The sequence below is a fragment of the Schistocerca nitens genome, chromosome 4 (assembly GCF_023898315.1).
Source record: "Schistocerca nitens isolate TAMUIC-IGC-003100 chromosome 4, iqSchNite1.1, whole genome shotgun sequence".
Taxonomy (NCBI): domain Eukaryota; kingdom Metazoa; phylum Arthropoda; class Insecta; order Orthoptera; family Acrididae; genus Schistocerca; species Schistocerca nitens.
This window is the reverse complement of record NC_064617.1, coordinates 776,828,209-776,841,161: the sequence shown is the minus strand read 5'-3', so window position 1 is coordinate 776,841,161 and position 12,953 is coordinate 776,828,209. Positions and strand designations below refer to the sequence as shown.

The following is a 12,953-nucleotide window of genomic DNA, read 5'->3' as shown; positions in this document are numbered from 1 at the left end:
TTGGTAAACAACATAAATAAGCAAACATTGGCCATTAGATGGGCTGCGAAACATAGATGAGTTGTTTCTTCTAAGTGTTACTAGCTGTTAGCTCTGTCACTTTTAACGGAGGAGTAAGGGATATACCCTTAGTTTTTAAGGCTAACATCCAAATACAATTGCTGAAATATATAATAGGAAGGCGTTCAGAGTTACAGTAGCATACAGGTAAATAATGAGTTATTATGTACAGAAGAGTACAATGAATACAGCACAGAAGACAGATTAGGGATGAGGTATGAATACGGAATACAGTAAGAGTATGTTACGTGATACATTTGCAGATGGAGAAGGTAGAGCTGTAAATGGTATTAACAAGATATTGTACCCAAAAAATGTGTGGTGTGTTGGGAAGAACAGGTGAACCTAGATGAGAATATTGATCTATACCTGAGAGAAAAAGCAGGATACATAAACAAGGACATTATTGCCATGGAGATTTGAATGATTGTCTAGAGGTAATATTTCTGTGGGAAGAGGTGTGTCTTAACGGTTACTATATGAGTAGGTACTGCTAGTTCTGTTGGTAATCTCAGTGTCCACAGACAAGTTGCTACAAATTGTAGATCCCAAGTAGGTAAAATTATCAGCTACCTGGAAAGGATTGCCGTCAGTGCTTGATGGATGGAAGGTTGGCGGTTCCCTGTGCCATGATCTTAGTCTTTTGGATGCTGATGGTAAGACCAAATTTTCCAGATGCATGTGATATTTGTTGATTAGATACTGCAGCTCATCCTCTGAGTTTGCTACCAGAGCTGCATCATCTGTGTGTAACAATGTGCGAATAACAATTGTATTGACTTTGGTCTTGGCCTTGAGACGGGCAATGTTGAAGAGATTTCCATCAGACCTTGCATGTAAATACACTCCCCCCTCACAGTCTTCAAAAGCAAATCTCAGCAGAAGGGAAAAGCAAATGTCAAACAGAGTAGGAGCTAACACACATCCCTGCTTTACACTGCTATTTAAAGGGAATGATTCCGATGTTTTGCCATTGAAACAGACTGAATTCTGCTCACTAAATCAAATGCTTTGATGAGGTCCACAAAAGCAATATACAATGTCCACGGTTGATCGGCCATGTCAGAAGTCACATTGACATTCTGGGTAGATTCTAGATGCTAGGAATTGCAATCACATTAGGATGACTCTTACATAAGCCTTCCCAACTGTACTCAACAGTTAAATGCCTATGTAATTGTTGCAATCACTTCTGTCTCCTTTCTATTTATACAAAGTAACAATAGTTGAATTTCACATACTTAATGGGATATAGACGTCTTCCCAGATGGTTGTGAGAAGTGAATGTAGATGCTGTAGAAGGACAGGCTTGTTATACTTAATATTCTCTGCAGGGATCCCATCTTTGCCTGGAGCCTTTCCATTAGCTAGGTAATCGTATCACTCTGCCAAGTTCTTCCATAGTGGGCATTACATCAAGCTCTTCCATAACTGGCATTTGTTTCATGGCATCAAGTGCATCCTTCCTTACTTTATTTTCAGCTGCATACAGCTCGAGGTAGTGTTCAACCCAGCGCTCCATCTGCTTGCCTTCATCAGTAATAACTTCTCCTGTTTTTGTCTTCAGAGGAGCTGTTTTTTCTGATAGTTGGACCAACTACTTTCTTACTACCACCGTACATAGCCTTAATGTTCCTAGAATCAGCAGCTTTCTGTATATCTGCACATAAATTTCGCCAGTAGTTATTTGCGCATCTCCTAGATGTTTGTTGTGCTCTGTTCTTTGCTTCTCACCAGTCATCCTGAGTTCTTCCATTTGGGTTTCTTTTATAAGCAAGCAGGGCTTTCCGGTTTGCCTCAATGACTGGTTCCATCTCCTCCAAATTTTGCTCCGACCAGTTCTTGTTTCTATTGTTTTTCATTCCATAGGCTAATACTGCCGAGATGTAGATGGCGTCAGAAAGTTGTGCCCATTTGTTATCAATATTCATTTCTGTGTGTGCATTTCTTGATAAAGCACTTTCAAAACTAATGGCAAATTCTTGTTTTCGTTGTGAGCTATGAATATGATATGTGTATATCTGTGGTTGACCTCTCTGTTTAGGGTGTGATATTTCTTAGGGGTGAGCCTCAGTCTGCTCACCACCAAAGCATGATCAGTGTTGCAGTCAGCTCTATGATAGCTTCGTGTCAGTAGGAAATTTTTTAGATCTGTACGCCTAGCTATGACAAAATCAAGTTTGTGCCAGTGATGAGAGTGGGGTTGTCTCCAGGTCACCTTTTGTCGATCTTTAAGTTGGAAATATGTGTTTGTGATACACAGACCATGAAAGCTGCACACTTCTAACAGTCTCTGGCCATTATCATTTATTTTTCCCACTTCATGATGACCCAGACAAGTCAGCCACATGTCATTATCTGACCCAACTCTAGCATTAACCCTTTCGGTCACGAATTATTTTTTTCCTGAATAAAAAAGTCATGGCTTTGCTATCCAGTTCTTCGAATTAAATTATGATTTTTCAGATGTATAAAATATTCTGAGTTGCCCCCCAAGGGGGGGATACAACGCGGCCTCAAATGAGGACACACTGTGTTCAAGTGGGTGCAGTATAAGTCGAAAAGTCAAAGTATTTTGTTTGATTTTATTTCACCAAAATACATAAATTGTACAGAGCTTACTTAATGATTATATACATAAACCATGGTTTTACACTTGTGAAGAATGATAATCAAGGAAACAATTTTTTTATCCAGGCATAAGTGAATGTTACATTTTACACAATAAAATTTCCTTTTTGTCTTTGCAGCCCAGTTTCTTGCACCTGTCAAATGATTTTTTTGTTACTGACCTCTGGAAGATACCCATTGTTGTCCAAATGAACTTCAGTTTCTGGATGAACCTCCACATTGGCTCGTTTTGAAGAACTCGGACTGTCACTAGTGGGATGTCCCCTTTTCCTGTCAGCTGGCTCATCTATTTTTGTCGGTACTTTGGCCACACCTGCCCTAAAGTGAAGCAAATCAAGGGTCTTATTTTCAGGAACACCTAATTCTGAAGCATTTTTCTTGTACTCAATTGCATTTACACATGCAATATCAACTGCATGAGTAAACATGCGTCCACTTTCAGGTTGCAAGACCGGTTATAAAACATTGAAAATGACTGTTGAAAATCGTGTTCAGTTTCAAAAGGAGCTGACTGCATGTTGTCTTCGGGTGCAAAGCCTGCTAAATGCCCAGTAGGTGTGGCTGTCGCCCTGCCACATCCAGATACAAAGCACGTGAGTAGATATCAGACTTACCAATCTGGACATTCAAAGCTACCTTTCTGTCTGTTACAATTAGAATGGGTATTTTCCTTATCCAGCTTTAGGTTGGCAGTGCTGTAGCAAATTCGTATACAACAATAACATTCCTCCTGCCAGTTCATTGTCATTTGGATGGGACGAGTTTTTTGTGATTATCTCAGTGTCACTAACCCTGCAGTTAGCGGGTTTTACATCTAGGATACTCAGCTTACAATATACTGTATGATATAAAACATCTAACATTACCGCCATCGTTTCCCTCTTGTTCAAAATTATCGCCAGGATCATTGCATAGTTCGTCAGTTTCAGATGAATTAAATATCTCTATAACTTCTTCTTCTGTAAGTAGACTTTGTCTGTCTTGAACAAAGGGTATTGTGAAATCACCATAAGATGACTAAAAAGACATCGAAACAATGTCCTAAATTTCTGTGCCATTACAACCTTTCAAGCTCAATGTCCTCTCTTGGAGACATGTATAAAGTTATAAATATGTCACTTACCTTTTGTTGTGAAAGACACCTTTAGTTTTCACCTTCAAGAATCCACCTTCCTATTGCACAAATAACTTTTTTAACCTAAATTCAGAAGATATTAACTGGCTGATGGGAGGTACAAAGATTACTGGGAAGCGTCCATGTGACTGTGCACATTCAGTTTTGTTTTGGGAACCACAGACAGGAGATGTCGACACTGATCTCAAATAAACTCTCTGCTTGTGACAATATGAGCACAACAATTATAAAAGGTAAAATTTAACGAATTTTAATATATTAAGCATTTATTTAGTCTGTCCTTACATGAGGATGCCACGACCGAAAGGGTTAAAGTTACCTATAATATATAGTGACTCTGAGCCAAGTACTTAAGGTATACTGTCGCTGAGTAAATCATAAAACAGATCCTTCTATGTTGAATGATAAGAAGGGAGCGTACACATTAAAGATGTTGGTAGTTCCACTTGAAAAGCATGCTTGTAAAGTAAGAATCTACTCTGTTCCACCAGATGGTGGCATAATGCTGTTCAGAAGGGTGTTTTTAACTGTGACTCCTACACTGTGAAGTCTTGGCTCATTTTGTGACATCCCCTGCCAGAAAAATGTGTAATTAGCTTCTCTAATAGAGCCTGTGTCTGGTAGCCACATCTCCTGTAGTCCCACAATGTCCAAATTCAAGCAATGGAGTTCCCTATCAATAACTGCAGTCTTACAAATGAAATCAACCTCTTGGGTATTGTCAATACATCTTGGACACACAGTCCTGACATTCCAGGTGGCAATACAAAATGGCGGTTTCTTTATTATTTCCTTTTCCTTACTTTATCTACCCGCTTGTTGAAGATCATTTGTAAGCTCCATACACCCTATGAAGCAGGCGGGTAGTGGTGGGATAGCACCTTATTGACTGGGGGCTGCCCAACTTGAGGCGGGTGGTAGCTGTCCAGTGAGATGCAGTGATCCCTCCCACTGTCGGAAGTGGCCTCTGGCGCTCAAGTCTTACGCCAATCAGACAGAGCTTGTAGCCGGTGACTGCCTCTTTCGGTGTTGTTCCGATGTCTTTAGATGTCACTGAAGTGTCCTCCCCAGAAAGCTACATGCCTGGGCGATAAATATGAAGACACATGAGTTGCCCATGCATCACGGTCTCCCTCTCGACCTAAATGATAGTGTCCAAAGGAGAGGCAAGCCAATACGTCTGGTATCATTTCGGTTGCAGGAGCTGCCTTGAGGGGACATATTATGCCTTCCAACCGCCTTTGGGCCCCACTCCAGATTTTCTTTCAGGGTTTTCTCCCTTAGCCTTCATCCCTCCCGAGACTAACCACAAGGCAGTGGTATGTAAGATAATTAGATGAGGAAAGGAGTGGTAAATGAGGAAAGGGTAGGGTAGGGAATATGTAGGATATAAGACAGGTCGTTGTGAGGCACACTTCATCTCACTCCTCTGCTGAGACCTGTCTGGTTAGGTTAGACCTGCCAGTAGCTACGCTACCGCCGGCTGCATAGCTCTCAGCTTCCCCTGATTACACAAACTCTCCTGTCTGCACAGACAGTGCTACGATAAGGCAGTGTCTCATGGAAGATATTGAAAAGCCAGGAAACTGATAATAGAATGCCCGACTTTCAAAACATATGACTCTTCTGGTTCAGTGGCTGTCTCATAAATGCTGTAAGTGTGCGATGAGGACACTGGCCTCATAACAATATATGATGTGTTTCCTATAACAACTTACGCAGGTCAATATCCCATTTTAGTTTTGCACGTTTAGTAGAGATTCATATACTCTTCACAGGAGAAGTGTGAAATTAATTTGTTGAAAGTCTGTATTAGAGGAATTTCTATTTTTGTTTTTTATTTAGTGGTGTTGTCATGAGTATAAAATAAAGAGATACTGTAAAATTGTTTAATGATCTGTATTGATAAGAAATATTTGTTATCCAAGGATTCATCTTCATAGTAAGAGAATGATTACTTTAGTAGAGGTGTAAAGAGACTTAAAGTTGGACAAATACATGCCTATGATTAATTGTTTATAATTCATTGTGGGTCATTCCATATGTAATAAACATGAATAAGTGTATCTACAACAAATGTGGAACATCGCATGGTAAACTAAACCATGCGGTGACAATAATTAGTGGCACTACTAAATCATTGTCACTTTAATGACTGTATATATTTTGTGTGTATTATGTTATATTGCACCCCTAACAATTAGACGAGGAGCAGCAGCATCAAGAGAGTTCCAAAAAATGTACTTCTCATCAGAATTCACTTCTGTGCAATCTGGTACAGAATATATGTGCAAGCAGACTTAAATCCAGAAAACCAGCCTGTCCAACACATGGTGCACCTCTTGTATATGATGTGTGCGAAGAGTGGAAAGAGTTTTGACAGAAGTTTCCCCCAGCAAATTCTCACCTTATTATTGATCCTACTAAACATGTGAATGAATTTTGTTTTCCCAGGAGACTACAGCTCTGAATTGATTCTGTAGAGGGCACCAAAGGCATGGCCTGTTTGTATGAATGGGGGTTCAAAGATGCCTCAGTGCTCAACTGTGCAAGAAAACGATATATTGTGTGATTTGAAAGTGTTGACTACGGAAATTTCCTGGTGCGCTCAGTGACACCAAGAACTGTGGACTAGTTAAGATACTGTGTGTGTGTGTGTGTGTGTGTGTGTGTGTGTGTGTGTGTGTGTGCGCGCGCGCACATGTGTTTGTGTGTGTGTGTTTTATATTATGTATTGGTTTATGTATAATTATACATTTATGTATAAAGTCCTTGTATAAGATTGTAAAATTACCATGTAAGCATGTGAATGAATAACATGAAAACCACATTATCCACATTCTCTCATATCTCTACGAAATGAAGGTTATTCATGTGCATCATATCATGTATTTTGTAGCCCAGAAGAGCTGAAAATGAACCAGATAACGGGAACTCTTAAAAAAAGCTAACTGTACTATCATACATTCCATTGTGAGGTACATGAATTACATTTTCACTAGAAGCAATATTGAGATCTAATTTCGCTTTTTTTAATTATGCAAGTGACTTTCACAGACCATTTGTAGTTGTTTTTATATTTCATGTTGCTTTACAAAAGCCACTAAAAATTACTTAAAACAAGGATGCTTCTACATGAAGAAAAGTTTAATTTCTGTGTGTCGTTGAGATCTTTATTAGCCTAATGTGTACCAATAATAAGTATTTTGAGTAAAACAAACCTTTTCATGAAATTCTAAATTTGATTGATATTCATGATTACACCTACATTACCTGTATCTTAAGGATACTTGCACGTGATAACTGGTGAGGTAATGGTTGGAACAGTCAGTGAATTAATTTGTGTGTGTTTTTTTTATGTTTTAAGGCGGACACACTACAAGCAGATAACAGCTTGCATTCAATTTCCTGAAGAATATCCTGCTTTTCCTTTGCTTATTCAACTGAAAAGTAAGAATCTGTCAGAAAAGCTATTGGACCGTTTGACATCTATTTGTGAAGAAGCAGCAAAGAAATTTTTAGGGAAACCACAGGTAAATTTAATTTTTTAAGAGTAGTTTACTTTTTTCATTACATGAGGAGTATTATTCTTAACTGTAAATATAGTAATGAAAATTCTGGTAGAATGTAAGTACTTTGCCGGCCGCGGTGGTCTCGCGGTTCTAGGCGCGCAGTCCGGAACCGTGGGACTGCTACGGTCGCAGGTTCGAATCCTGCCTCGGGCATGGATGTGTGTGATGTCCTTAGGTTAGTTAGGTTTAAGTAGTTCTCAGTTCTAGGGGACTGATAACCACAGCAGTTGAGTCCCATAGTGCTCAGAGCCATTTGAACCATTTTTTGTAAGTACTTTGGGAGTAAAGCAGACCACTCACCATCCTCACAATACAACCTTCGCCCCTGTAGTGATCCTGTCTTCAATGTGTGGTAACCCACTGCCCCACATCATCTACCCAAGTTTCCACTTCATCTGTCCCATCATCCCCTCCTAATCCACACCTCCACATCATCTTAATTGTGTGCCACACAAACTCACGGACTCCAGTCCTGTGTGTAGCATGTTATTGTAGTTGTGACAGTGTTAACAGCTGTGATAAACTTATTGAAAGAAATTAGTTTCTTGCTTTGGATGTTTTTATCGATTGTATTTTGTATACTATGACATCTTGGCTGTGTAGCTATTTTCAGAAAAATGTTTAACCTGTTAAGAACAGATATTTTACATTACAGTGAGCAACAGTTTGCTTGAAAATTGCGTAGTATACAAAATAAAATGAATAAAAACAATCAGTGCAGGAAACTAATTTCTTTCATGTTTAACAGTTTTTGCAATTAGATTTCAAATTTTCCTGTGATAGAAGAAATATGAATCTAGCAGCAGCAGCACTACCAGCAGTAGTTGTGGTTGTATAACTGATGATATTTAGACCCTTATATAGAAAACTGAGATAAATGCAATATAGTTCACACGTGGCACCACCATCAGTAATAGTAGTGTGTGTGTGTGTGTGTGTGTGTGTGTGTGTGTGTGTGTGTGTGTGTGGGTGGGTGGGTGGGTGGGTGTGTGAGGGAGAGAGAGAGAGAGAGAGAGAGAGAGAGAGAGAGAGAGAGAGAGAGAGAGAGAGATAGAGATGATCAAACCAATTAATGGGGAATCTGCAGTCTGACCTACAATCTAGCTGGATCAAATAGTGGAAAATCCAAGATGGGATAATGACAGTATTATGGCAAGCACAATTCACACACACGTAACCACTATCTGAGCACTGAGGCCAGACTGCGATCAATGGCGCACATGATGGGAGAAGCAATCTGGGTGGTGGTTGTAATGAGGAGGCTGGTGTGAGGGGCGGGGGGGGGGGGGGGCAGATAATAGAGTAGGGGGAGGGGGCAGTAAACTGCCTCTTGTAGGAGCATGCTGGTACATAGTGGGGGACAGGGTAGGGCAGCTATTTGCAGTCAGAAGATTTGATCCGGAGAGAAGGGGAGAAAAGACTGTGGGTGCGTTGATGGAATGTAAGGCTGATTAGTGCTGGAGTGGGAGCAGAGAAAGGGATAGGTGGTGAAGGACATGGACTAATGTTGAGGCCAGGGGAGTTATGGGAACATAGGAGGTATTGCAGGGAGAGTTCCCAACTGCACAGTTGAGAAAAGTTGGTGTTGGTATTAAGCATTCAAATGGCGCAGGCTCTGAAGCAGTCATTGAAGAATGTTGTGTTGGGCAGCATGTTGAGCAGCTAGTTGGTCCAGCTGACTGTTGGCCACAGATGTTTGGTAGTCATCCATGTGAACAGACAGCTTGTTGGTTGTCATGCCCACAGAGAACACAGCACTGTGGCTGCTGTCCCCACCATGTCCCTGCATGCTCCCACAATCAGCACTTTACTGTCCACCACCATACCGTACTATCTGCCCCCCCCCTGCCGCTGCCTCCTTATTCTCCCACCCAGATTGTTTCTCCCAATGCGCGCAGTTGCCCACAGCCCCACCTCAGTGGTCAGAAAAAGTGGTCGCGTGTGGTGTGTGTGTGTGTGTGTGTGTGTGTGTGTGAGAGAGAGAGAGAGAGAGAGAGAGAGAGAGAGAGCTGTGCTTACGTAATTGTGAATCTGTGTGTGTGTGTGTGTGTGTGTGTAGTTTACTTTAGAAGAAGGCCTTTTGCCTGAAAGCTCACATGTTTAGCAGTTTTTTGTTGTTGTGCATATTTGTAACTCAACATCTCCCCTATATGATGAGTAGCAGTCTATCCTTTTCATAATACTGTCACTACAGTCTAGCTTGGTATTTTTTTAACAAACAAAGCATTGAAATTACAATGAAATGAATACCCCTAGCTGCATACAGGCATTGATATAAGTCGATGGGGCAGTTGAAAATGTGTGCCCTGACTGGGACTCGAACCTGGGATCTCTTGCTTACATGGCAGACACTCTATCCATCTGAGCACCGAGGACACAGAGGATAGTGCGATTGCAGGGACTTATCTCTGGCATGCCTCTCATGAGACCCACATTCTCAACTTATTGTTCCGCACTATGTTCATAGTGCCCCTGCCCATTTCATTCTTACAAACTGCATGGTCACTGATGGTACCTGTTCTTTCGGACCTGTCCAAAAGGACAGATACCATCTTCATACATATAAACAAAGCATTTGCTAATATTCAAGGTATTTATTTGCATTTTAAAAAGCATTGTTTCCTCAAATATATTAATTTTGGCTCTCTTCATGAATTTTAGTCCAGCTTTCAGTTGAATTGACCTCCATCTCCAAAACTATTTTGCTTTAACACTGCCTCATATGCATTGTGTCAGAGTGTGTATATTATCTGACTCATTCTCAGGTGGAAAACAGGCTTTTCTGTTGATTTCTATGACTACCCAATCAGTTTGCAAAAGCATCAGTCATATAAAGTTCTAAAGTGCTGCTTTTTAAGTGTGCACCAACTTTCTTACAAAACCCTCACAAGTTCTGTACTGTGTTCCTACACAAAATAAACTTGCAAGAAGTGTACCTGGTTTGAAATTATGAGATTATTTTATGAATAAGGTTTTTTTAATAATAATTAAAATACTGTAAATATCATTAAAATATTTCTGTCAATATTGTACATATTTGTATCTAATTTGTACATAATTTCCATGGTTGAAACGTTTGTCATAACACTCAGCGAGTTTTGAATTCCGAGGCCAAACAAATGTGAATCCATTAACTGCAGTTTTCACTTCTTCATCGTTATTGAACAGCTGGTCAGCAAGGAAGTCCTTTAAGTACAAAAACAAGTGAAAATCACTGGTGCAAGGTCTGTACTGTAAGGTGGATGATCCAGTTGTTGCCATCGAAAATACAGCAACATGTGGCTCGCATTGTCACGATCATTGTCGCATCGGAACACAGTAAGCGACGGTGCTTGTTTTGTGTGGCATGCTGGAATTTCTTGGACTCTACAACTGACTTACAGATAATATCTCATAGTCATTGATGAGTCAATTTTCTTAAACATTATAAACTTCTACAGCTCAGCACAAGGGTGCCCCTATAATAGTTTGTAGGGTGGGGCATAGATCTGGCATTATGGAGTATTATTAATGTGACTTGTAAGTAGCTATAAAAAAAGTTTGTCCCGTCCCTGTTAACTGTCTTTTGTATTATTTTCTTGAAAGAAAAATTGAGGTGGGGGAGGGGAGGGGGGATAAGAAGCTCATAAGTTTCCTTGACAAATGTATAATGCAGCAAAGAAACAAAGGAAGCTGAAGGAGAATTTATACATATGTGACAGTCATTTCATTTTGTGTTCTGTATCGGCAGTGATGGTAGTTGAAACTGAATGAAGTGACCAGATGAGGTGGCGCATTGGTTAGCACACTCAGGGTGGCTACGACCTGGGACAACCAGGAGATCTGGGAAAAACCCGGGAATTTTTTCATCTGGGAGAAAACCGGATAAACCTGGGAATTTTTTGGAATTCCGGGAATTTTTTTGTTTTAGCTTTCAGTTAAATTTTTGTTATTTTGACTGGTAAGAAACAATACTCTAACAAAGGATGTTATGTATCTCACTACTATAGAATAATACTGCAGCAATAAAACATGAACGAGAGAAAAAAAAAACTAAAATAAAACTTAAGTTGCAAAGGAAATGCGCCATATACAACAACTAAACACAGTGCTCATACAAGCGTCTGCCAACAGCAAAATGTGTTAAAGGCCTTAGGAAGACTGTTCAGTGCTTCATAACAACAAATTGCCTCCGTCTCCGATGAGCGTGACGTCACAACTGTTTACTTTTGATTTGTTTGAGCAGGGCGGTCTCATGTGCATGAGCAGTTGAGTCGTGCATGTGTAGTACCTTCTCCTGCTTCTGACTGCATAAGTGTGACTGTTAGCTGTATAAGCAGCAGCTGCAGCAAAATGCTACCCTGAAAAATTTTACTAGCGCATGCAAGTTGCCAGATTCACTGGGGGCAAACCGGGGTATCTACCCCGGGTGGCAATTTCAGGGGAATGGGAGGGGGCCGCCAAATTCATATTCTTGAGGAAAAAAAACCGTGTTTCACAAAGCGCCTAGTATCCAGCGCACGTTGGTCTTTCGATTATTCATATGATTTTGAAACGCACCCCTGTAGGTTTTTGAATATTTTAGAACATATTCTAAGTTTATTTCTGAATCAATCATAAGTTGAATTTTGAATGTGTGTATAGGGTACGTCATGTATCTGCCAGGGGAATCCCATCGCATCTACAAATAAACTTTCCTGCAGACAGAAGGGGACATGGCTATACAAGCTGAGCGGAATAAAGCCAAACGGATAAATGACAATCGCTGTTTCTTTATGTGGTTGATTGTGTTTGTGAATGATCAGCGTTGTTATAATTACCAGGGAAATCCATAGTTTCAGACTACCAGAGTGGAAATAAACAACTAACAGGAATCATAGGTAAGAAAGATTATGTATTTTCTTCTTGGTGTACCCAAGAAAATTAAATGTTGATAGAAAATTTTTGGCCAGACCGCTACACTAGTAAGGACCAGTTGTACTGTCCCCGGTAGCAGCTGCCTGAGTAGTGTGGAAAACGCATTGTATGAACACGTAATAACGCCGATCCGGAGAATAAACACGGCATAACTAAACCGTTGATTGTGACAGGGCTAGCAAAGTTAACCGGATAATAAGTTACAGAATTAGTGATGACAAGATTGTTTGGTAGAACGAGGAAGGAGAAGAAACGGGGACATCACACAAATTAAGAAAGAATAACACAATTCCAAATTTATATAAAAATTTCATACTACTACTTTTCGATCTCATGCTTGAGAAGCTGGAGCGTATGAATGAAATGTGAAACTATTTCCGAACATAAAACTTTTTGCTTGTAGTAGGCCTGATAGGCATTTGATATTGGTACTTTGTGAATTATATTTTCTCGTGTTATAAAAATGACCATTTGTGCCAAAACAGTCTTGTTTATTTGGTGTGTGTTACAGTAGCTGCAATATTAGACTGGCCTATTTTGTTTTATCTAGCAGACAGTGACAAAATAGACATAATCAGATTGAGAAACCACACAAGTCTTGGCTACTGTTTGTATTAACAGATTTTTCAGCATTAGACAAAGATATTTCTTTTTTTCAT

The 12,953-nt window shown here is 40.0% G+C and overlaps 1 protein-coding gene across 4 annotated transcripts in view; it reads left to right on the top strand.

The window, feature by feature from the left end:
* Window positions 1-12,953, top strand: part of LOC126253130 (uncharacterized) — a 99,548-nt gene that overhangs the window by 46,860 nt on the left and 39,735 nt on the right. For all 4 annotated transcript variants that reach the window (XM_049954260.1, XM_049954263.1, XM_049954261.1 and 1 more), the window contains exon 3: window positions 7,194-7,359. In XM_049954260.1, the coding sequence (XP_049810217.1) occupies window positions 7,194-7,359 (166 nt within the window). The remainder of the gene's footprint in view (window positions 1-7,193; window positions 7,360-12,953) is intronic.